The sequence below is a fragment of the Staurois parvus genome, unplaced genomic scaffold (assembly GCF_062004578.1).
Source record: "Staurois parvus isolate SC_StPar_1 unplaced genomic scaffold, SC_StPar_1.0 ptg000526l, whole genome shotgun sequence".
NCBI lineage: Eukaryota > Metazoa > Chordata > Amphibia > Anura > Ranidae > Staurois > Staurois parvus.
In genome coordinates, this window is record NW_028318322.1 from 432895 (window position 1) to 460087 (window position 27193).

Consider the following 27193-nt stretch of genomic DNA (forward strand, 5'->3'; position numbering starts at 1 on the left):
GCAGTATTTTCTTCCAGTCTGCAAAGGTACCTCCAGTAGCTTTCCTAATTTTATCCTTGAGGGTCCTATTCATCCTTTCCACTATACCTGAGCTCTGAGGGTGGTAAGGAATGTGAAACTTCCACTCAATTTTGAGTGTTTTCACCAAATCCTGACATACCTTGGCCACAAATGCTGGACCGTTGTCAGAATTAATCTGGAGTGGACATCCCCACCTGGGAATAATTTCCCGTGTAAGGATCCTCACTACAGTTTGGGCATCTTCTTTTGTGGTTACAAAGCTTTCTACCCAGCGGCTAAACATGTCCACAATTACCAAAAGATAAATAATATGCTTAGTGATAATAATAAATAATAAATAATATTCTTATTCCCCCAAAATTACAACCAAAAAGTCCTGTATCCACAAATCCAAAAATTAAAGTCCCCTTCAAACAAAAATTATGTCCAAAGATATTGTCCAAAAATAGTGATAGATTCTTCAAAATTTTGTGAACTTGATTTTACCTCAAAAAAACAGAAATAAAAACCACATAGTGCATTATCCTTAATATATAAATATCATATAACTCATCCAGTGATAATTCACCAAAGTGAAAAACGTGTAAACAGCAAAGATGTGCCAATACACTATTTATAGTGAAAAACTGTGTAGGTGAATCACTCTTTATAGTGCTTATGCCACACACCTAAATCACATCTACTGCAGTAAGGAGTGGATACCCTTACCAATGTGTTTATCATTAAAGGCTTTAGATAAACATCCCCAAGTAGGTTGTATGATGGGACGAGTAAACGAATAATATTCTGCCAGTATCCTCACTTTCACCTCCTCATAATTCAATGTGGATCCATCCACACTATTTCCTCAGACCATTTTCATCACAACCGCCATCCCGATAACGATATATATATATACACACATAAAGAAGTATATAGTGTAATACCGCCACACATTCGATTCACAAATTTTATTGGTGCTGCTTACAATATCAAATCTTTCTCATCGCATGTTTAAAAGTATGAAAAACCTGCATGCCGTACGTCCAGGAGAGTCCAAACCGCTATCCACAGTCTTACTTCCACTCTCTGCAATGGCCGCCGCTCCACTTCCGGTTTCTCGTTTGCGTCTGACGTCACCTCCCTCTGACGCGTTTCGTCATTGGACGTAATCATAAAGGGTGTGGTTATCAGACACGGACGCTTCTTTATACTCCTCCTCTCATCATGGTGAAGCCGCAATCTCCATTCCTTGAAAGGGCATTTCAAGGAATGGAGATTGCGGCTTCACCATGATGAGAGGAGGAGTATAAAGAAGCGTCCGTGTCTGATAACCACACCCTTTATGATTACGTCCAATGACGAAACGCGTCAGAGGGAGGTGACGTCAGACGCAAACGAGAAACCGGAAGTGGAGCGGCGGCCATTGCAGAGAGTGGAAGTAAGACTGTGGATAGCGGTTTGGACTCTCCTGGACGTACGGCATGCAGGTTTTTCATACTTTTAAACATGCGATGAGAAAGATTTGATATTGTAAGCAGCACCAATAAAATTTGTGAATCGAATGTGTGGCGGTATTACACTATATACTTCTTTATGTGTGTATATATATATATCGTTATCGGGATGGCGGTTGTGATGAAAATGGTCTGAGGAAATAGTGTGGATGGATCCACATTGAATTATGAGGAGGTGAAAGTGAGGATACTGGCAGAATATTATTCGTTTACTCGTCCCATCATACAACCTACTTGGGGATGTTTATCTAAAGCCTTTAATGATAAACACATTGGTAAGGGTATCCACTCCTTACTGCAGTAGATGTGATTTAGGTGTGTGGCATAAGCACTATAAAGAGTGATTCACCTACACAGTTTTTCACTATAAATAGTGTATTGGCACATCTTTGCTGTTTACACGTTTTTCACTTTGGTGAATTATCACTGGATGAGTTATATGATATTTATATATTAAGGATAATGCACTATGTGGTTTTTATTTCTGTTTTTTTGAGGTAAAATCAAGTTCACAAAATTTTGAAGAATCTATCACTATTTTTGGACAATATCTTTGGACATAATTTTTGTTTGAAGGGGACTTTAATTTTTGGATTTGTGGATACAGGACTTTTTGGTTGTAATTTTGGGGGAATAAGAATATTATTTATTATTTATTATTATCACTAAGCATATTATTTATATGGTGTACACCTCTAAGGGTAGGGGTGAAGTGTGCTGACACGGGTTATTTTGGGTAGCGTGATTTATTATTAAAATTACCAAAAGATATTCTTGTCTTTTCCCTACCTTTGGCATGTGTGTAAAATCTACCTGTAGGTGAGTAAAAGGTGTTGATGGGTATGTCAGGTGTTCATGTCTTGCCTTGTGAGGATTGTTTGGGTTATTCCTTATGCATGTAATGCATCTAGACACATATGATTTTACCAAAGAGGGGAGGCCAGGAATGAAAAAATCATTATCCAGCAGTTCACATGTAACCTGCCATCCCCTGTGACCTACTCCATGATACTGTGAGATGAACAGAGGTGCACTGGCCTTTGGAATGCATGGTCTCCCCTCTGTGACACAAAGTCCAGTTTGTGGACTCTTTGTCACACCAGCTGCATTCCACTGCTCAATATCTTCTGAGGTAGCATATGTCTGTAAATCCTGCAATGTTTGATCCAACAGTGGCATTTCAGGGGTGAGCATTGGCATCTGGATCATGGCAGGCTGGGTAAGGGCCGCCTCTTTTGCTACTTTGTCAGCTAAAGCATTTCCCTTTGCAATATCAGTTTGTTCATTTGTGTGTGCCCTACAGTGTAGGATAGCAAGGGATCTTGGCAGTTGTATGGCTTTGAGTAAAGCCTTCACCAGAGATGAATGTGAGATGGATTTTCCATCTGCTGCAATAAATCCTCTCTTTTCCCAAATTATTCCAAAATCGTGGCACACGCCAAACGCATATCTGAAATCTGTGTAAATATTTACATCCTGACCCTCAAAAAGCTGACATGCTCTTGTAAGGGCTATCAGTTCAGCGGCCTGAGCTGACTGGTATGGGATGGGTTTTGCTTCAAGTACTTTATCTGGCAACTGCACCACCGCATATCCTGCATGGTAAACAGTGTCAGTGGGTCTCGAGCAAGAGCCATCTACAAAAACATTCTGTGCCTCTGGAAGAGCCACAGAAGACATATCCTGTCTTGGGGAGGTGTCCTGATGAATCAATTCCAGGCAATCATGCTGTGGAACAACTTCATCCTGCTCTCCCTTTAAGCCTAATAAGGCATTTAAAATTGGAGCTGGACCTGAAGTGGGAGAGGTATATTTTATTCTCAGCTTAGGGTTTGACAACAGTATAACCTCATATCCACTAAGTCTCTGGGCTGACATGTGTTGGGTATGTATATTCTTGAGTAGAATAGACACATTGTGGGTGGTATGTAAGGTGGTCTCATGTCCCAGAGTGAGTGACGTAGCCATTTGGACCACCATAGCGCATGATGCTAGTGCTCTGAGACACGCAGGCATGCCTTGGACCTGTACTGGAACCATTTTTGAGAAAAAAGCAACAGGGCGGAGTTTTCCTCCATGCTCCTGGGCCAGGACCCCTGCCATAGTTTTACAATTTTCCCTAGCATACAGATGAAACATTTGATTATATGCGGGCAGACCAAGACCAGGGGCTATTACCATAGCATTTTTCAGATACACAAAAGCATTGCACATATCATCTGACCATTTCACAAGATCTGACATTTCTGAACCTGTGGCTTGTCTCAAAATGTTGTCATAGTAGGAACAGTCAGGTATCCATTGGCGGCAGTAACCAATCATACCAAGAAAGGTGAGCATGTCTTTCTTGGTCAATGGGCGGGGCAGACCCATAAGAGCCGCAGCTCTTTTGTGGCTGACTTTCCTTTCACCTTTTGTGAGAACAAAACCAAGGTATTCAATAGTTTTTTGACACCATTGTAGCTTTTTCTTAGACACTTTATGACCACATTCACATAACCAGTTCATGAGATCTACACTATCCCCTTGGCTGGCTGCCCGATTAACACTACAGAGAAGCAAATCATCTGCGTATTGAACCAAAACTGAACCATGGCGAGGAGTCCATGGCTTTAAGGTAGCCTGGAGGACAACAGAGTAGACCACAGGCGAATCTACATACCCTTGCGGTAACCTACACCAAGCAAGGGTCTTTCTCCTGTAATGAAACGCAAAAATTGGGCGTGTCTCCTTGGCAACAGGGATTGAAAAAAATGCATTTGTCAGATCAATCACTGTGAAAAACTCAGCATCAGCTGGGATGGAGGAAATGAGTGTTGGTACATCAGGCACTATTGGGGCAATGGGAATCACAAGATCATTAATGGCCCTCAGGTCCTGCACAAATCTGTAAGAGCCGTCCGGCTTCTTAACTGGATTTATTGGGCTATTGTATGGTGAAATCACCTCTTCAAGGACTCCCTCCTTGAGAAAGTGTTCCACCATGGGCGCTATTCCTTCCTCCTTTTCTTTTGACAAAGGGTATTGTTTGTGAAACACAGGTTGAGCCCATGGTTTCAGTGTGGCCTTGTATGGAGTGCAGGAAATGGATCCCACATCCAAGGCACTTTTTGCCCAAACTTTGTCATTAATTGTTCCAGCAGGAAATGAGGGGTCTTCTTTAGTAATCATTGTCATGGCAGGGATGATTGGCATTTTGGCAGAGTGAGCCACAATACCACCTCTCTTTGTGGATTTCAAGTTGATGTTCAACTCTCCCATGAGGTCTCTCCCTAACAAATTAACTGGACAATTGGGTATGATTCTGAATGAGTGATCTAGCAGAGTGATTCCCTGTATGGGGTCAAAAATTGGAAGAGGCAGTGTTTTATAAGTCTTGGTCAGTATCCCATTTATTCCCATGGAAGGTTCAGCATTCATTACCTCTCCCTTATAATAATCCTCACTCGAACGAGTTGCCCCAGAGTCCAACAAAAATGGGATTAATTTGCCCTGTATATGCAAGGATACAAGGGGTTGTTCCTTATAAGAGTGAGAGACAAGCGGGAATGCTGGGATACCACCTTCTGGGCACCTTCATTTATTTTGTGATGGTGTCTGCCAAGAGATAGGAAACCTCACATTCTGCTGTGGGAGGTCCCTTTGTGGTTGGCCTGGGGAGGGGCTATGCTGGGCGTGGTCCTGTGTTTCATATGGACATTGATTTCTCCAATGATCCTCAGCCCCACAGTTGAAACAACCCGTGTCTCGTCCCCTATTATCCCCTCTTCTTCCCCTAAACCGACCTCTACCTCGGTTATTAAAACCACCCCTTCTCTTGTACGGTGGGTTTACCCGGGGAAAAGGATCTTCCTGAAAATGAGTGGCCACCGCCTTGGGTATCTCGAGACATCCAGCAGCATCTTTCTCAGTCAATTTCAATTGAAATTGTTCTCTGGTACAAGTGGGCCATTCAGAAATCATCTGTTTTACAGTTAACATGACACTGGGTTTTAGATTGGACAGGAAAGTCTGAATCAGTAGACTATGCATGGTGTCTTGCAATGTCAGTCCTGCCTCTTGTGTCCATGTCTCATTAAACCTTTTCCAAAAGTCTAACACAGTTTCTCCTGACTTTTGCTTGCAGGCTACTGCGGTAGGGAGGGAGGATCTAGATTGGAAAGCTCGTTCCATTTCTTCTGAGACCTCTCTCCACATATTGTCCCTACCATCTTCTGTGTTTAATTTATAATTTGTGGCAGTAATGTCGCCTGCTTCTAGGATGGATATGGTCCCAACATTACCCCAATTCCAAGGGGAAGTTTGTCCCAATATTCCATCGAGGATAAGGCGCATATCCTCTTGTGTGTAATTTCTACCTTTACATGCTTTCTTCAAATAGCTCACAGTAGCCGTTGAAGAAACAGTGGGTCTTGGACAATGTTTGACAATCCTATTTATGTCTTCTATCTCAATGGGTTTCTTTAATAGATTGTCTCCTATTGTCATGAAGGGCATCTGTTGTGCATTGGAGTCAATACCATATTGGGTATTATGGCGTGTGTGTGATGGACTTAGCATGTCCACTATACCTAGACTATTAGCTGCTCTGAACAGCAGAGAGCCTGAACTAGCGGATTCATCAACAAGTGAGTCATCTGCTTCAGTAGTTGAAGAAACAGCTATTCCCCCTGTCGCTCCCTGTGTGGTAGGACTTTGAACCACACCCTGGGAGGGCGCGGGAGTTTGAACTGTACTAGGCTGTGTGGTAGAAATGTGAACAGCACTAGGTATTTGAGGGGTCTGTGGAAGTGTTGGTGCTGGTGGTGCTGGAGGTGCAGTGGGGTGTTGGACTGCATAATGTCCGGCTAAAAAATCAATATCTTCTTCAGTAAGAGATGGATAAAGTTTTGTGGGCTGTGGGACAGATGGGACATATGGGGGAGGGAATGGCATGAGAGGGTGTGTGGGTCTGTCTATTTCTGACTCTAATGCATGTATTTTAGTGGCATCTACATTTCTAGCTTTGGCTTTATTTTGTTTCCCAGTTTGTCTATGAAACCAGAGAGGGGCAAATTCTAACCAATTTTGTCCTCCTCTGGCCATATATTTCTGATCCCACGCAGGGTCTCCCTCATACCATGGGAAAGCCTGTTTATCCCCCAGACAGAGACCCCTAATCATATCCATATGAAAAGTATCATTACTCCCATCACGGGGGAATGGGTCAACACTTCCCATGAATTCACTCCAGTCTGCTAATTTATCCACCCAGGGGTTAACTAGATAGTAATCTGTCCCACAGATACGGGCTACATAATCTTTACATGTCTCACCAACATTTGGGGGAGGGAGTTTATCCTTACTTTGACCACTTCCCATTTTTACACTTACAAAGGTCTGTGTTACAAATCTGTCCTATAGGCTGTCCCAAAAAACAGGGGTCAACTTCCAAATGACAATTTACTTTATAAAAATGTCTGGACTTAAGATATTTATTGGGTCTTTCTCTAGTGGTTGACCAAAAGTGGAGATTATAACCTGGATATACAATACTTCTGATAATATCCTGACTCTGACTAACTCCCACTTTTCTAACAATAAGCCTACAACACAATTTGAACAAGACATTTACATAGGCACCCAACTCCGTGTCACCATGCTATCACCTTCTCTAGGTCATCAGCCAATAAGGCCTAGCTAAAGGGGTGGTGCGTCTTACAACGGAAGTTGACAATACCTTCAGTGACCTCTGGCCCATACACTTACCACCTGGGCACTTGTGTCACACAAACAAATTATCTTATACTTCTATGCGATAGGAAGAAAAGCAAAGAGTTGCAGAACAGAACTGATCAACCCCGGACTTTTTTCTGGTTTCTTTCATCAAAGAAACACTTTTCAGTCTCTTCTCATAAGAGACTGTGCAGTTCCCAAAACTGTCTCTAGTCTTTTTCCAAAAAGACCTTGTGCTTCCCACAGCACTTTGCGCCTGGCCACTGGCGTCTTAAGACGCGAAGCCCAGTGCTACCTAAGGGCATGAGATTTCAATCAGAGCCTTACCGGCAAGACAGACTAATTGACAGAATGACAAAAAATCTTACTTACCGAAAAGGATGATTATCTCATCCCGGACACGAGCCCCCAATTGAAAGGAATTGGCTCCTCTCGTTCCTTCCTGTAGCTACCGACTCCCGTCAGTCCCCTGGCCCTGATCAATGTCTGTCCACAGGCCCGGAGTTCCCTTTGAGATACAGGAAATTGCACACAGACACAAGGTGATATCTCAGAAGGAACTGAATTTATTCTTCCGTGTTCAAACTTATATATGAAACTTAAAACAATACATGGAAATATAAGAACCAATCAATTGACAGGTATGCATTGACCAATCAGAATATTACATACGTCAGTAATGCCCAATCATTTAGCATTTATGTTAATTATTATTATATACGTCAAGCATTAGTATAGAAAGTAGACAACTTCCCTTTTAGCGCTGGCTATAGTTTATTAATACTCTTGCAACAGGAAAAAGGCCCACCGCAGACTTTCAGTCTTGTGCTAGGTAGAGGAAAAAAGGAAGTTACATCTGAAGGGAAAAGAGGAACCTCAGACTCTTATCGAAAGTAAGAAACAGTCTTAAAACACAAATTCATCTTTAAGTACTGACATAAGTCTTAAAATGGATTCTTATCTTAAAATGGCAGATCTTAGGCTAAGAGACAAAATGGCGGTATGGTAACGCTGAAAAGCTAATTCCTTCAAGATCATCTTCTGGGAGTGTCTGCACATCCATCCATTTCATACACATTTCATTGTCTCAGCGGATCTCCCACAGCCTATTAGCACCCATTTCCCTCTCAATGTCTCAGCGGATCTCCTGCAGCCTATTAGCACCCATTTCCCTCTCTATGTCTCAGCAGATCTCCTGCAGCCTATTAGCTCCCATTTCCCTCTCTATGTCTCAGCGGATCTCCTGCAGCCTATTAGTGCCCATTTCCCTCTCTATGTCTCAGCAGATCTCCTGCAGCCTATTAGCTCCCATTTCCCTATGTCTCAGCAGATCTCCCGTAGCCTATTAGCGCCCATTTCCCTCTCTATGTCTCAGCAGATCTCCCGCAGCCTATTAGCTCCCATTTCCCTCTCTATGTCTCAGCGGATCTCCTGCAGCCTATTAGCTCCAATTTCCCTTTCTATGTCTCAGCAGATCTCCTGCAGCCTATTAGCTCCAATTGCCCTTTCTATGTCTCAGCGGATCTCCTGCAGCCTATTAGCTCCCATTTCCCTCTCTATGTCTCAGCAGATCTCCTGCAGCCTGACTTCTCGGGGGAGGGATTTTGGCTCCTCTGATTTTGCAGTAAATGTGATTGCATTAGTCCCGTTGATTTTCGTATTTCCATGTAATAAAAGGTGTCACACGATGTTGGGTTCCCCTTTCTCTCCTCCCTGAGTGTGTATTTAGAGGCGGAGCTCCTGCTGGAATGGCGGTTGGAGGCGGAGTCTAGGAGGGAGACTGACAGAACCCGCAGCAGACTTGCAGGAGTGAGCGAGGAGGATCCGGTTCCTTTACCATCGGAGATGAGGAGAGTGTGAAGGATGTTTGTGACTCTGGGAGCTGAAAAGCTGGGAGTCCTATTGGTGTGGTGAGGGGGAAGCACTACTAGGGGGCGCCCTCACCATCCCGTGTACAAGAGGTGGAAGAAGGTGTGGCTACACTACAGCTGACACAGTATGGAGGGCGGAGCACTTTCACACCTTATCAACTTTTCACTGATTGGTGGATTTTTGGAGTAAAATAGGTGGATTGAAGTAGATGCAAAGTGGAAGCGGTGGACTTGCAGAGAACACTATACTGAGCACACAATATTGTCCGTCTCCATGGATTTGCACAGGATTTGAGATGATTTCCTATAGCAGCAAATCTGATGAGATGAATGAAGTGGGTGTAAAGTGGAAGCAGTGGATCTGCAGGGAGCAGCATCTTGAGCACAAAGCACTTTATGTTGTGGATGGATTTGCACACGGTTCAGTTTCCTTCATTTATTGCTAAACCCCATAAGACCAATGAAGTGGGTGTAAAGTGGAAGCAGTGGATGTGCAGAGAATAGGATTTGGAGCCCCGAGCTCTTTATCTCTGAATGTCTCCACATATTTGTAGTGTATTTGTGATGATTTCTGTGCACACACAATAGGACAGCGCTGTGACACATAATGCTCTTCTAGATGACAGGGAATCCTTCCCTTTGTTACAGCAGCAGTCCGCTAGAAGGTTTTTGTAGGTTTGGAGTTGTTACACATAGCGCGGGTTTTATCCATTTATAGTGATGACATCATTGCCCAAATCTGGGGGTCACCAGCCATTTCCACCCTTTACTCCCAGCTGGGGGGCTTTGTATCCATATACCAGATGTTCTACAGGACTAAATCTGCAATCAATGTTACTGCAAAATCAAAGGGGCCAAAACCCCTCCCCCGAGGAGTCATATATTTCTGTCCCCCTTGGTGGGAGTGGAGGTGACCCCTCTATAAGGATCTACAGTCCATACACACCCAGCACAAGGCCGGGGTCACACTACCAGACGCTTCTCGGGGCTGCAGTTCCTCTGAGCTCCACAAGGTGGGGATCTCACTTCTACCCAGACAGGAAGTCTCTATGGAAGAAAGACAGGAAGTGATGTCAGGAACAGACAGGAAGTGATGTCAGGTACAGACAGGAAGTAGAGAGGAGAAGGTGAAAATGGCAGCAGAGGAGGTAATAAGATGTTATTATTATTATTATACAGGATTTATGGCGCCAACAGTTTGCTCAGCACTTTACAATATAACGGGAGACAATACAGATCAATACTAGAGGGATTTGAGGGCCCTGATCCTTGGAGCTTACAATCTAGGAGGGAATAAGATGTTACTTTCTATTTACACTCAGTAACCCACCGTCATGTCCATCCTCTTCCTCCACAGTCATGTCCATCCTCTTCCTCCACAGTCACGTCCGTCCTCTTCCTCCATAGTCACATCCGTCCTCTTCCTCCATAGTCACGTCCGTCCTCTCCCTCCATAGTCACGTCCGTCCTCTTCCTCCATAGTCACGTCCGTCCTCTCCCTCCATAGTCACGTCCGTCCTCTTCCTCCATAGTCACGTCGGTCCTCTTCCTCCATAGTCACGTCGGTCCTCTTCCTCCATAGTCACGTCGGTCCTCTTCCTCCATAGTCACGTCGGTCCTCTTCCTCCATAGTCACGTCCGTCCCCTTCCTCCCTATTCACGTCCGTCCCCTTCCTCCATAGTCACGTCCGTCCCCTTCCTCCATAGTCACGTCCGTCCCCTTCCTCTATAGTCACGTCCGTCCTCTTCCTCCATAGTTATGTCCGTCCTCTTCCTCTATAGTCACGTCCGTCCTCTTCCTCCATAGTTATGTCCTTCCTCTTCCTCCATAGTTATGTCCTTCCTCTTCCTCCGTAGTCACGTCTGTCCTCTTCCTCCGTAGTCACGTCCGTCCCCTTCCTCCATAGTCACGTCCGTCCTCTTCCTCCATAGTTATGTCCTTCCTCTTCCTCCATAGTCACGTCCGTCCTCTTCCTCCATAGTCACATCTGTCCTCTTCCTCCATAGTCACGTCCGTCCTCTTCCTCCATAGTCATGTCCGTCCTCTTCCTCCATAGTCACTGTGACGTCTTTTATCTCCAGCAGATGATGATACACACATATATAGTGTGGGAACCCAGATGAACCCCTTCAGGGGCAGAACATTCCCCCACTTCCGGGGCCGGAACATTCTCCTCATTGTGGAGATAAATTCTAGTAATATGGTCCTCTAAACAAACAGCACTGACAATAAATAGACAAGACAAGGACCATCCTGACCATACATGGCCTACAAAGGGCAATGATGACACTACACAGGCAGCCAATGGGCAATCATTACACTATGCAGCCAACACAATGATGGAGTGCCGGGGTCAGGAGTATGGAGCATAGAGCCCCTTACATTGCTGGTCAGGAGGAAGGAAACATTCCCCAGCCGGCCATGAAGAATATGTTCCATCATTGGTGTCAGAGGGAGGGAAATACTGAGGGGTCTGATGGAAGTAGAGGAGCTGAGGGGTCTCTCAGGGGGTACTACAGATAAGGAACTTTGGGGCCCCTGAAGGGTAGTGGAGCTCGGGGCCTTAAGGAGGAAGAGTAGTTGAAGGACTCTGGGCCCTTGGTGGGCACTTTTCTTAGAGGACGTCTGTTTCTGCAGCATTGCCTAAAAGGTAGTCAGGGGTCAGTGCTGAACATCTTCAGGAGACACTCCAATACCTCCCATGACACAGGCTCTGGCAGTGCCCGGTGCTGGAATTCAGAGCCCCAGGAACCCACCACCACTCTGTACAATGTCCTGGATACCAGAAAATACTTGCCAACCAAGAGAACCCCCTACTGTCCTCCTACCCACACTGGGCTGTCATTGGAGGGAAGAGAACAGACTCCTCCCCCCCAGCTCTCTACTCCACCAGCAGCATCCTCCTGCTATCCAATCCAATCTCTTCTCTTACTGAAGAGAGTGACAGTGACATCACTCCTGTCAGTCAGCAGGCTGCCACAGATTGGAGCCTTGCAGCCGGAGTTCTGCCAATTGTCCTGATTATCCAGCAACTCCAGCCAAAAGTCATCAAGTTTCCCTTCCTGGACCTCATGATGAGCCGACATTGACCTCACAGCACTGCCTCAGAGCACGGCCTCAGAGCAAACAAGTCATAGGAAGGATCAGATTTATCATTCCTTGTCTGCAGATCTAAAACTCATCAAAACCAGTTCAGAGACCAAACAAACCCAACAGAGAAAAGGGGATTTCTGATCTGGATGGACAAGAGGGTCCCGGGACCTCAAATATGCATCAAACACTAAACACTCCAAACTAAATGTGTTTCCAGGAGGACAGAAGTCCTGAACTGGTTCCCACCCGGCCTATTGTACAATGATGGCGGACAGGACCTCTCTCCTTCTGGAAGGACGTTGTATGATGTCCTCCCACTCTTGCTGTGCAGGTGGAGGGGGACGCAGCATGGTGATTGGTGGGGAGCTGTGTCCCTCGGGCTCAACGCATCCCTGATCAGGGAAAAGATCCAATGATGTTGTCTGTTTACCATGTGATCAGCTGTATCCAATCACAGCTGATCACATGGAAACAAAAGCCGGTTATTGGGATTTCCTGTCCTCAGCGCTGTCACTGTCTGAGGAAAGGAAAGGAAACCGATAACCGGCTTTCCTGTGACGGGACATTTACTGTGATTATTAGTGCCCACCAGTGCAGCCCCATCAGTGCAGCACATCAGTGCCCATCAGTGCAGCATATCAGTGCCCATTAGTGCATCCCCATCAGTGCAGCATATCAGTGCCCACCAGTGCAGCCCCATCAGTGCCCATCAGTGCAGCATATCAGTGCCCATCAGTGCAGCATATCAGTGCCTACCAATGCAGCCCCATCAGTGCAGCCCCATTAGCGCAGCATATCAGTGTCCATCAGTGCCTGTTCATAAGTGCAGATTTTTCAGTGCCCATCAGTGAAGGAGAAAAATAGCTTTTTTGCTAAATTTTATAACAAAGAAAATTTTTTTTTTCCTCAAACTTTTTAGTCTTTTTTCGTTTGTTTAGCAATAAATGACCCCCCCCCCCCCCAGTGGTGAATAAATACTGTACCACCAAAAGAAAGCTCTATCTGTCTAAAAAATGATATAAATGTCATTTGGGTTCAGTGTTGCATGACCACGCAAGGCCACGGGAGGAAACGGAGGTGACACCGGGTTAGGACAGGAAGGGGAAGTGGGCTCGGAGATATGGAGACACACAGTATAAATAAGACCATCTACCACCAGCAGCCAATCCTCTTACAGCCCCCTAGAGGAGGGGAAATGCGTCAGTGACAGCTGCGGTGATGTAATTCCCGAATGGTGAGACTCATGTGGATGGGACACTTTCGGTCGGACATTTTGCTTGTATATTATATACAAATGTGAGTGTATATGGTTTGCTGTAAAGGAAGTTTGTAATAAATGGAATGACACCATGTGGGTGATTGTTGTTATCTCCTCCCTGCATACATCATGAGATGAACCATCAGTTGTATGATATATTGGGGGGGGAATTGTACACAATCATCCAGGAGGACTACAAGCTCCAGACTGACCAGGACCATGACACAGCACATAGGACTCCTATTCCAGTGTAAGAGTCCACATCCTGTGGTGGGGGGGAGCACTGGAGGGGAGCACTGGAGGGGGGCACTGAGGGGGAGCACTGGAGGAGAGCACTGGAGGGTGCACACTGAAGGGAAGCACTGGAAGGGTAGCACTGAGGGGGAGCACGGGAGGGGAGCGCTGGAGGGGAGCACGAAATCTGCACTTTGATGAAAGGAGAAGCACAAGGCACTTTATTCCGCACGGTCGGTTGGCGCAGTGTGATTGGAGGAGCACAAGGCACTTTATTCCGCACGGTCGGTTGGCGCAGTGTGATTGGAGGAGCACAAGGCACTTTATTCCGCACGGTCGGTTGGCGCAGTGTGATTGGAGGGGCACAAGGCACTTTATTCCGCACGGTCGGTTGGCGCAGTGTGATTGGAGGGGCACAAGGCACTTTATTCTGCACGGTCGGTTGGCGCAGTGTGATTGGAGAGGCACAAGCACATCAACTGATATAAAGAACTATTAATATTGATGATTTTATTTTTCTATTCAGTATTTATGAGGGATTTATATTGAATTTGGATGGATTTTCATGCAGTTGGACACGTTGGGAATGGGACACAATTTTTGCCCAGACTAGGCAGCACCTAGAATAGTACTGTATATGACCACACAATTGTCATCCAAACTGCGACAGCACTGACATCTGAAAAGTGTTCTGGTCAGGAAGGGGGTGGAAGTGTCCGGTATTGAGGTGGTTAGATGTCCAGCAACCCTCCTATTTCCCCCTCACATCCACATCCTATTATTGTGTGACCAATACATCCAAATATACTCACTGGCCACCCTATCAGGTATCAAGGATTTAAGTGACTTTGAATGTATTTCAAAAACTGCTGATCTCCTGGCATTTTCACCCACAACCATCTCTAGGGTTTCCAGAGAATGGTCCGAAAAAGAGAAAATATCCAGTGAGCGGCAGTTGTGTGGAGGAAAATGCCTTGTTGATGTCAGAGGAGAATGGGCAGATTGGTTGCTGTGCCATTCAGATCGTGGGGTCAGAATTTGGCATAAACAACATGAAAGCATGGATCCATCCTGCCTTGTATTCACGGTTAAGGCTGGTGGTGTCATGGTGGGGGGGAGATTTTCTTGGCACTAGCAAGGTGGACCTAATAAAGTGACCGGTGAGTGTAATTCTTACTTTCATTTCCCAAAGTTATCCATCTACAAGGAGACCTGTATAGATCACATGATGGCACCAATGAGGATGGAGGAGGACCGGAGTCACATGACTGAGAAGATACTAAACCTCACCCTGGAGATCATCTACCTGCTGACCGGAGAGGTGAGGAGGATTCTGGGAGGTCACATGACATCACTCTTATCTCTATTAATAAATCACAGACCTGACCGGAGAGGGGAGGAGGATTCTGGGAGGTCACATGACATCACTCTTATCTCTATTAATAAAACACAGACCTGACCGGAGAGGTGAGGAGGATTCTGGGAGGTCACATGACATCACTCTCATCTCTATTAATAAAACACGAACCTGACCGGAGAGGTGAGGAGGATTCTGGGAGGTCACATGACATCACTCTCATCTCTATTAATAAAACACAGACCTGACCGGAGAGGTGAGGAGGATTCTGGGAGGTCACATGACATCACTCTCATCTCTATTAATAATACATGGACCTGACCGGAGAAGTGAGGAGGATTCTGGGAGGTCATATGACATCACTCTCATCTCTATTAATAAAACACGGACCTGACCGGAGAGGTGAGGAGGATTCTGGGAGGTCACATGACATCACTCTCATCTCTATTAATAAAACACAGACCTGACCGGAGAGGTGAGGAGGATTCTGGGAGGTCACATGAAATCATTCATCTCTATTAATAACACACAGACCTGACCGGAGAGGTGAGGAGGATTCTGGGAGGTCACATGACATCTGTGACACAGGGTAAGTGGGACAGAACACACAAGGCAGATGGAAAACACTTAAAGCTTTTTTAAAACAGACAACAGTCACTCAATGGGGAGTAGTGCAGAGAGAGCCCAAAATACTTTGTAATTCAGCCCCGATGGGCAAAGTTAGTCTCTACAGCAGTTTGTAATCCAACAGGGAGGTAAGAAGCAGTTCATAAACAGGTCAGATAACACAGGAGAAGCATACACTCATGCAGAGCTGGTCCCAGATAGAGCTGGCAGCGTCTCAGGCAGAGCTGGTGTGGTAAGCTCAGGCAGAGCTGATGCGGCTTCTGGTGTCCCCTTTCCTCCAATGGGGCTCAGGCAGAGCCTGGACCACTAGAGTCCAGCTGCAGTTGGACCCCTCAGTGGCTGCCCAGCAGAATGGCTCAACAGGAGAGACCAACACTGACCTCTTAAACCCCCTGAACAGGACGAGAGGTGGAGGGGGATCATTAGCAGGATGACAATGGAGGGACTTTCTTAATTGAGTTTAGGGACGTTTTGGATGACAATGGAAAGAATAGACTGGAACAGAAATACAGTAATTGAATTTGTAGCTGTAAACGGGAGGACAGTGGGGAGGATATTATATTTAGGCAAAAGACTGGTTGGACAGGATGGACAAGGAAACACTATAATTGGATTTGTAGCTGTAAACAGGATAACAATGGGGAGGATACACTCATTGAATTTGGAACCTTTTGTGGAGGGGGTGTGTTAATTAAAGCTAGGGGCCTTTGGCACACAGGAGTAGAATACTAATTGGAGGATGTTCTTCCTATGGCCAAGAGGGATTAAAGGAACAAGGAATTAATAACTGGGCTGGCAGAGAACTTGTGACACTAAAGATCATTAATCAGGAATTAATAATTGGCCGAGCCCCTATACTGTGACACTCCTCCCCCTTACATTTTACAAGTGCTGATAAGGAGACCTCAACAGGTCTCCTTGGAGGCACTTGTGGGGTGTTATCACTTCTCCATCATCTTCTTCCGCGCTCTGGTACTCCACTGCTGCTGCTGCCACCAGTCAGTGTGACGGAAGCATAGGCAGGACAGAACACACAAAGAAGAAGGAGAGCAAACAAAGCTTCACTGAACCATGAAAGAAACTCAACCAGGACAATCCATGGCACCCCGCAACATGCGGCCTGTAGGAACACCCACAGTGAGTGGGCTCACAGGGACTCAACGGTACTCTGGCTGTGGAGGCTGCCCTCAACACATCTCCCACACAGCATACTAGGGGCAACACCAGGCTCACAGGGATTAAACGGGACTCTGGCTGTGGAGGCTGCCCTCAACACTCTGGGAGTCTAACATGATATTCCTATTGGTTCCTCAATACAGAGATTTCCTCTCCTGAAGTCAGGTGATCATATGACCATCACAGTGCCTCCATGTGACTCCCTAAACCCTGAGAGACACAACATGCAGAAGATTCTAGAAGTCACCAAGAAGATGATGGAGCTGCTGACAGGAGAGGTGAGCGGTGCCGGGAATTCTGGGACATTCTCCAGTAACAGACAAGGGATGTGTCTGGATGGTGACTGTATCATTGTGTGTGTCAGGTTCCTATAAGGTGTCAGGGTGTCACTGTCTATTTCTCCATGGAGGAGTGGGAGTATTTAGAAGGACACAAGGATCTCTACAAGGACGTCATGATGGACAATCAGCCGCCCCTCACATCACCGGGTAAGAGGAGACTTTATTGTAAAGGATTACTTCGTAAACCTGATAATAAGTAATTATTAAATTAAAACCTGATGATAAAACCTGATAAAACCTGATGATAAGTAATGGCTTACTTCGTAAACCTGATTAACAGCCTCTCCTCCTGCCCTCGCCGACTCTTCTCCACCTTCAACTCCCTGCTCTCCCCCCCCCTCCTCCACTCAGTACCTCACTCACCGCCCACGAAATTGCCACTCATTTCCACAACAAAATTGATGCAATCCGTAAGGACATAGTCAACTCGCAATCTACCTCCCCACCTAGCCTCCCCCCCCCTATCTCCCCCTCATCTCTTCCCTCCTCTGACCTCGCAACCGCACTGCCCCCCTCCACACCCAAGACCCCGCTTACCGTAACCCCACCAGCTCTGCACTCCTTCAGCCCTGCTACCACTGAGGAAGTCACCAGGGTCTTCTCAGAAGCCCGCCTCACTACCTGCCCCCTGGACCCTATCCCCTCTCGACTCCTCCAGTCACCCCCCTCTTCCCTCATCTGCTCCCTCACCCACATCTTCAATCTCTCCCTCTCTACCGGCGTATTCCCCTCCCCCCTAAAGCATGCGCACATCACCCCCATACTCAAAAAGCCCTCCCTGGACCCCTCTGACCCAAACAACCTCAGACCCATCTCCCTGCTGCCACTCACTTCCAAACTCCTTGAGCGCCTAGTCTACAACCGCCTAAGCGCCCACCTAACTGACAACAACCTCCTTGATCCACTACAGTCCGGCTTCCGTCCCCTACACTCCTCCAAAACCGCCCTCCTCAAAATCACCAACGACCTACTAACCGCCAAAGCCAAAGGCGACTACTCTGTCCTCCTCCTCCTGGACCTCTCCGCGGCCTTCGACACAGTTGACCACCCCCTCCTCCTTAATAAACTACTTTCCCTTGGCATCAGAGACACCACTCTCTCCTGGTTCTCCTCTTACCTATCCCAACGCTCCTTCAGCGTCACCTACAATGGTACCACCTCCCCTTGCCTCCCCCTCTCTGTTGGGGTCCCCCAGGGCTCTGTCCTTGGACCCCTTCTCTTCTCCATCTACACCTCCTCCCTTGGCAAACTCATACACTCCCACGGCTTCAACTATCATCTCTATGCTGATGACACTCAAATTTACCTCTCCACCCCTCACCTCACCTCCACTTTCTCCGCCCACATCACTCACCTCCTAAACGACATCTCTGACTGGATGTCGCTCCATTTCCTCAAGATTAACCTCTCCAAAACCGAGCTCCTCGTCTTCCCCCCTGCCCGCGCCCCCCCCCATCCTATCCATCACTACTAACATCACCACCATCAATCCCGCCCCGCAAGCCAAAGTCCTTGGAGTCATTCTGGACTCTAACCTCTCCTTCCAACCTCATGTCAAATCACTTACAAACACATGCAGGCTCCACCTCCGCAACATCGCCAAGATACGCTCCTTCCTTACCCCAGACACCACTAAACTACTTGTGCACTCCCTGATTATCTCACGTCTGGACTACTGCAACTCCCTCCTCACCGGCCTACCCCAGTGCAGGCTCTCCCCGCTTCAGACCATCCTGAACTCAGCTGCCAGACTCATCCACCTCACCACCCGCTCCACCTCTGCCACCCCCCTCTGCCTCTCCCTCCACTGGCTCCCTATCGCCCAACGCATCAAATTCAAACTACTCACTCTGACCTACAAAGCCGTTCACAACACTGCCCCTAACTACCTCACCAACCTGATTCCCAAGTACCACCCTACCCGTACCCTTCGCTCTTCACAGGACCTCCTTCTATCTTGCTCCCTGGTCTCCTCCTCACACGCACGTCTGCAAGACTTCTCCAGGTCCTCCCCCATCCTCTGGAACTCACTACCCCAATCCATCAGACTGTCACCTTCCCTCCTCACCTTCAGGCGCTCCCTGAAAACCCACCTCTTCAGGGAAGCCTACCCCACCCTCACCTAACTGCTGCTCTCCTTCATTCCTCCTACCACTCCATCCCCCACAGCCACTTCCTCCTGTACCACTACCCCCTCCCTCCTAGATTGTAAGCTCGAAAGAGTAGGGCCCTCTAACCCCTCGTGTGCTGTTTGTAGTTGCTGTAATGTTTCATGTATTGTCCCCCCTCTATTGTACAGCACTGAGCAAACCCTTTGGCGCTATATAAACTCAATGTAATGTAATGTAATAATGTAAAGGAGAGAGCAGTACGGAGGATCCACCTAGATCCCCCATCATCTGATAAACACATAGAAACAATGGATTCAGTCAGTGTGTGTGTTTCCTACAGATGGATCCAGTCATGGGAACCCACCAAAGAGATGTCCCCGTCCTCTGTATTCCCGGGATTCCACACAGGAAGGTCACACCATCCCTCACCATCATCGGGTAGATGAGGAACAATCACTGATAGTATCATTAGGATCTGTACATTATCTGCATTGTTACCATTGATGGCATTTTTATTATATATTCAGAGTGGAAACCTGAGAGATCCTAAAGTTGAGGTTAAAGAAGAGATAAAAGAGGAGGAGGATGAGGATGGGGGGATGGAGGAGTCAGAGATTCTAAAAGAACACAAAGATCTGTACCAGGACACCATGGTGGAGTCATCCAGCTACAGGAACCCACCAGAGAGATGTCCCCGTCCTCTGTATTCCCGGGATTCCACACAGGAAGGTCACACCATCCCTCACCATCATCAGGTAGATGATGACAATTATTGGTAGTTGTGATTTATACACAGCATGTTTGTTACAATGAATGTTTTATTATATCTTTCAGAGTGGAATCCTCGGGGATGAGAATATTGATGTTAAAGAAGAGTATAAAGAGGAGGATGAGGAGTATGGAGTGATGGAGGAGTTTTCAGAAGGACACAAGGATATGATGGAGCCACCTAATACCAGGAACCCACCAGAGAGATGTCCCCGTCCTCTGTATTCCCGGGATTCCACACAGGAAGGTCACACCATCCCTCACTATTACAAGGTTGGTGGGATGGAGCGTTTAGAACATGGACTTGTAAAGATGATGTGTGGATATTTTATATGACCTTATATTTTACAGATGATATTTTCTCTCATTTCCTTGATTTAGAGTGGAGATCCAATCGATATAGAATTTGAGGTGAAAGCAGAAGAAGAAGAGGCGTATGTGAGGGATGATCAGCAGTCTATGGAGGAGGATGGAATAACGGGGACATTTATAGAGGAGGACACTCCTACAGAGATCAGCACAGGTGGGTCATGAACACTAAATCCATTCCTCCACCCATACTGCTCACTGATTGGTCCAGAGTAGGGCGGGGACTGGGTGATATCAGCCTGTAATCCCCTGGTCACTTTCCTGAGCTGTGTTCCCCGTCCTGTATTCCTGGATTTCTCTCGGATAATCTTCCTTCTCTGTGCTGCAGACACAATTTATGTATCTAGACTGGATTTATGGAGATTCTGGGGTTCAGCTGGCAGAAAAATGTTGATTTTCACTATACACCTAAGCACCTGGGACATGTGATTTGGATATTCTTCCCCATGGCCGGGTCTAGTAAGATCTCTGACAGAACATTTCTCCCAGGGGACCTTCTCTGTTGTCTGCTGGCTGTGCCGGGTGGAGGGATATGTCTGTAGTGTCTCAGACCCAAGTCACTGAGTGCAGTCTCAGGAGATGGGAGGCAGCGGTGTGGGATCTCTGCAACTTGTCTACAGTAAACGTTTAAGCTTCCACTAATTACCAATAATTTGAGTCCTGAAATTTACACTGTATAATTTATGGTATATTGCATGTTACACACACCTGACCCCTGCACTGTATACTCTATGTTGTACATTACATACTCCTGACCCCTGCACTATATACTCTATGTTGTACATTACATCATTCTGATACTATATAGTTCTAACTTTTGTATCCTATATAATAAGTTGTATATTACATTGGCCTTACTTTTCCACCCATTTCCTCCCAGCTGGACATTTTATATCGGATGATGTGATTGGAGCACAGACTTTTACATGGTGATAATAATGTGATAACATCCTCCAACTTTGGACACTTAAACAGAAAGTGATAATGAGGGAGGAGTCAATACCCCAATGATGGTGGTCTTCAGGATCAGTCCAGTCTTCATCTTGGTTGTTCTCCCCCCATCCTCACTCTCTGACCTCTGGTGGGGCTCAGCCCCGCTGTTCTTCATGACTAAATCATGGATTAAATAAGGAAGTGCAGTACTTCTTGTGTTGGGAAGATGGTGATGAGTGATAGAGGGGGTGGGGACCCTCGTCCTATAATCCCCTCATCACTGTCCCTCCTATAAAAGACAGTTCTGGTTGTTTCCTCACTCTCTGACTGAGGTCCATGAATAAAGAAATGACCTGGTAGGAGGTCAGAGGAGCCATTTCCTAGTTCCCTTGAGGGTGGAATTGAAAGCTCCTTAGAGCCCAAGCTGCCTGATGTGGGCGGAGTCCTGGTTTGGGGGAACCAATCAGCTCCTGTCTAGTAATCCTCTTTGTCTTTGTATTTTAGTCCTTGGCCGGGAGATGAGGAAAACCTCTGAGGATTGTCTCACTTTGTCTCCAGACTGGAAAGTAGAAGATGAGGACGTCACACAGTATAGTCCAGGAGAAAACCCGGCTCCCTCCAATGTCCATCCGGCACCACCCAGTGTAGATGGACCATCGGATTCCTCGTATCCTGAGGAACCTCAGACTGTGCGGGACCGGGCCGGCCTTCCAACAGGGAAGAGGTTCTCCTGTACTGAGTGCGGGAAGGGGTTCTGTTCTAAATACCATCTTAATGTGCATAAAAGATCTCACACGGGGGAGAAGCCATATTCCTGTCCTGAGTGCGGGAAATATTTTTCAGTGAAGTTTCATCTGCACAGACATCAGAGATCACACACGGGGGAGAAGCCGTATTCCTGTCCTGAATGCGGGAAATGTTTTTCACATAAGTTCCATCTTTGCAGACATCAGAGATCTCACACGGGGGAGAAGCCATATTCCTGTCCTGAGTGTGGGAAATGTTTTTCAGAGAAATCAAGTTTTCACACACATCAGAGATCTCACAAGAAGCCATATTCCTGTCCTGAGTGTGGGAAATGTTTTTCGGTGAAGTTTCGTCTGCACAGACATCAGAGATCTCACACAGGGGAGAAGCCATTTTCCTGTCCTGAGTGCGGGAAAAGTTTTTCAAGGAAGTTCGATCTTTCCACACATCAGAAATCTCACATGGAGAAGCCATATTCCTGTCCTGAGTGTGGGAAATGTTTTTCAGAGAAGTCCAGTTATCACAAACATCAGAGATCTCACAAGAAGCCATATTCCTGTCCTGAGTGCGGGAAATGTTTTTCAGTGAAGTTCCGTCTGCGCAGACATCAGAGATCTCATACAGGGGAGAAGCCGTATTCCTGTCCTGAGTGCGGGAAATGTTTTTCAATGAAGTCCCATCTTTCCACACATCAGAAATCTCACACGGGGGAGAAGCCATATTCCTGTCCTGAGTGCGCAAAATGTTTTTCACGGAAGTTCAATCTTGTCAAACATCAGAGATCTCACATGGGAGAGAAGCCACTTTCCTGTCCTGAGTGAGTGAAATGTTCCTCACTGAAGTCCTTACTTCCTGTACATCAGGGGTCCCACACAACCCTGGAGGTGTATTATTGCCTTGAGTGCGGGAAATGTCTTCTAGATGAATGTTGCTGGACATCCCAGCTCTCATGTGGGGAAGAAGCACACCCTGATATACACCTCAGATATACTCCATGGCTGATCTTCATCATGGAAGAAACAGTTCATAAGGAGATCAGAGGTCCCCAAAGACATGGATGAAGTGTGGGACCGGATCGGCTATTGATAGCAGGAGAATAATAAAAATGGAGTCCTGACCTAGATCACTGGGCTGACTTCTCATTGGGGTGCTGCCTATATGCTAGAGATGGTCTTTACCTAAATGGAAGGGGGTCTGCTGTGCTGGGGGAGGGGTTTATGGGAAGGTTGGAGGAGTATATTAACTAGAATGGAGGGGGGAGGGAGAATTTGATTATAATGGGGTAGACAGATCAGATGGGTCAGTACTTATTGGGGGGTGGAATGGGGAAAGATGGGGGGAGGGCTATGGCAGATGATAAGAAGATTCCCATGTTACAAACAACCAGTGGAATTGGTACCATTTGTATGAAAATAAAAAATACACAAAATCTATGTGAAAAAGGTGTCAGTGAATGGACAAGGTGTCGGTGAATGAACAAGGTGTCAGTGAATGAACAAGGTGTCAGTGAATGAACAAGGTGTCAGTGAATGAAGTGTTTGTTCACCAATGCCAGAAGTCTGCCAGCACAATAGGTGAGTTGGAAGGTTTGGTGCATGAAGAGAACTAGGATTGAATTGGTATTGCTGAATCTTGGCTTCATTCCTCACATGACTGGGCCATTCATATTCCTGGCTAGGTTCTCTTTCGGAGAGACGGGGGAAATAGGAAAGGTGGTGGTGTCTGTCTCTATGTGAGAAGTGATCTCAGAGCGAGTGTGAAAGAGGACCTAGTTGATGGAGAGTGTGATGAGGCTGAAGTATTATGGGTAGAACTGCACATGGGGGGCGGTACTACAAAGGTCATCATTGGAGTTTGTTATAGGCCTCGCGGTGTTAATGAGGAGGTGGAGACTCAGCTCCTCCCAAAGATGGAAAGGGCTGCAAGGGCTGGGACAGTGATAATAATGAGGGATGGTAACGACCCGGAAAGTGACTGGAGTAATGGTACTGCAGGAACAGTTAAAGGGCAAAAATGTATAAACCTACTACAGGACAATTTTATGGTTCAGTTCATAGAGGCCCCAACTAGGAATGATGCTCTGCTGGACCTTGTCATTTACATCCATGCAGAGCTTATTACGAATGTCCATATAAAAGAACATCTGGGTAGCAGTGACCATAACATGATTTCATTTATTGTTAGCTGTAAACAACAAGCACATACAGGAAAAATAAAAATGCTCAATTTTAAGAGAGCTAATTTCCCAAGCCTGAGAGCTGCTCTCCAAGACTTAGACTGGGAGGGAATGTTGGCATCGATGAACACAACACAGAAATGGGAGTTTTTCAAAAAGACTGTATGTGACCACACTGCAAAATATATTCCCATGGGCAACAAGTATAAAAGGCTACAAATCCAACCTATGTGGCTTACGGCCAAAGTTACAAAAGCGATAGATAATAAGAAAAGAGCTTTTATTAAATATAAAAATGAAGGAACGCGATCATCGTTTACACATTACAAATAATAGAACAGAAGATGCAAAAAGGAAATAAAGGCAAAAACTGAAAACAAACGACAGAAAGATATCAGGACGACCCCAAAACATTCCTCCAATATATGAATAGTAGAAAGGTCCGGTCCCAGCATGTAGGCCCTTTACAGAACCATCTAGAGGGGGGGGACAAAGAGAAGGACAATGTATGAAATCCCTTCTTCAGCTCTGTGTATACAAAGGAGCATGGGGGGGCTCTTGTCCATAATGGGCATTGTAATGGAACCGTCCCAGTCTGAGCTGAGTACTTCTGTGAGAATAACGCTTCCCCATCCGAACACCAACAACAGACACCACAGATTTGAAGTAAGCCAGAAAGTAGGCTACTTTATTTTAACACAGATACAAGATATATACACTCAGGGGGACAATCCCGCATAATGACACAGGGCTGGGTAATCTACAATTAGTAACAAGAGACACACAGCTATTCAAACTTCACACCAGCAGACAGTCCCATCAGGAGGGAGGGCTGCTGGAGACACTTGCCACTAAGCCAATACATAAACACATACATCCCATAATATAGTCAGGTCCATAAATATTACATATTATCCATAAAAATTACAGCCTGAAGTGTGGAACGCATAGACCTCACCAGACGCTGGGTTTCATCCCTGGTGATGCTCTGCCAGGCCTCTACTGCAACTGTCTTCAGTTCCTGCTTGTTCTTGGGGCATTTTCCCTTCAGTTTTGTCTTCAGCAAGTGAAATGCTCCATCGGATTCAGGTCAGGTGATTGGCCATTGCAGAACATTCCACTTCTTTGGTTGCTTTTGCAGTCTGCTTTGGGTCATTGTCCATCTGCACTGTGAAGCGTCCAATGAGTTGTGAAGCATTTGGCTGAATATGAGCAGATAATATCCCCGAAACACTTCACAATTCATCCGGCTGCTTCTGTCAGCAGTCACATCATCAATAAATACAAGAGAAGCAGTTCCATTGGCAGCCATACATGCCCACGCCATGACACTACCACCACCATGATCACTGATGAGGTGGTATGCTTAGGATCATGAGCAGTTCCTTCTCCATACTCTTCTCTTCCCATCACTCTGGTACAAGTTGATGTCGGTCTCATCTGTCCATAGGATGTTGTTCCAGAACTGTGAAGGCTTTTTTACATGTCGTTTGGCAAACTCTAATCTGGCCTTCCTGTGTTTGAGGCTCACCAATGGTTTCCATCTTGTGGTGAACCCTCTGTATTCACTCTGGTGAAGTCTTCTCTTGATTGGTGACTTTGACACACATACACCTACCTCCTGGAGAGTGTTCTTGATCTGGCCAACTGTTGTGAAGGGGGTTTTCTTCACCAGGGAAAGAATTCTTCGCTCTTCCACCACAGTTGTTTTCCATGGTCTTCTGGGTCTTTTGGTGTTGCTGAGCTCACCGGTGCGTTCCTTCTTTTTAAGAATGTTCCAAACAGTTGTTTTGGCCACGCCTAATGTTTTTGCTATCTCTCTGACGGGGTTTGTTTTGTTTTTTCAGCCCAATGATGGCTTGCTTCACTGATAGTGACAGCTCTTTGGATCTCATCTTGAGAGTTGACAGCAACAGATTCCAAATGCAAATAGCACACTTGAAATGAACTCTGGACCTTTTATCTGCTCATTGTAATTGGGATAATGAGGGAATAACACACACCTGGCCATGGAACAGCTGAGAAGCCAATTGTCCCATTACTTTTGGTCCCTTAACAAGTGGGAGGCATATATGCAAACTGTTGTAAGTCCTACACCGTTCACCTGATTTGGATGTAAATACCCTCAAATTAAAGCTGACAGTCTGCAGTTAAAGCACATCTTGTTCATTTCAAATCCATTGTGGTGGTGTATAGAGCCAAAAATGTTAGAATTGTGTCGATGTCCCAATATTTATGGACCTGGCTGTAGTTTGCTCCCAAGCAAGACACACAGTAGAACAATGGGATGCAACCATATAACACCAAACAATCCACAACCCCCACCCCACCTATCTCTTAGACATGTGATAGATATTTTAGGCCTGTAATAATTTGTAACATTATTGTGAACTTCTGATAGGGGGTATCAATTCCTGTAACTTATTTCCCATCTGTTGCATCACCTCAACACCCCCCTTAGATGTTTTCCTGTAGAGGTTTATGACAGTGGGGCCATCTGGCTGAATAATCCCCAGAGGCGTCATTTCTAACACCTCCTAGGGTGTGATGTCATAGATTGTCCTGTGGGAACTGAATTCAGAGGAGGTACGCTTCGCTGGACATTGGCCTATCCTATATTCCATCTGATGAACTACAGTTGGCCAATGTCTTTCACAAATCACAGCGCCCCCCATTGAACAGAAATAGCAAAATACAGGAACCTATTGAAGGGTGTGACTACCTGGAATGGAGGGGGGAGGGGTATAAAGTATGCCATTGCTCACATTTCTGCCTCTTTGCCCCTCTTGTCTCTTTGGAAGCCCAGTCATCAGGATGTCTGTGTAATGTATTATTCTATGTTTCTTTTCTGTAACATTCTTTCCTGTAGTCTCTTTGTATCGGTGACATTCTTTCCTGT

General features: G+C 46.1%; 2 protein-coding genes across 2 annotated transcripts in view; both read left to right on the top strand.

The window, feature by feature from the left end:
* The window catches only part of LOC149451659 (uncharacterized), a 285430-nt gene that overhangs the window by 207182 nt on the left and 51055 nt on the right, over nucleotides 1-27193 (top strand). The window contains exon 11 of the mRNA XM_089690355.1: nucleotides 22215-22373. Coding sequence (XP_089546481.1) covers nucleotides 22215-22373 — 159 coding nt within the window. The remainder of the gene's footprint in view (nucleotides 1-22214; nucleotides 22374-27193) is intronic.
* On the top strand, nucleotides 16787-20080 carry LOC149451663 (uncharacterized). Its single transcript, XM_089690348.1, has 4 exons — nucleotides 16787-16810; nucleotides 17214-17337; nucleotides 19642-19739; nucleotides 19829-20080. The coding sequence occupies exons 1-4, from the start codon at nucleotides 16787-16789 to the stop codon at nucleotides 20078-20080; spliced, it is 498 nt and encodes a 165-aa protein (XP_089546474.1).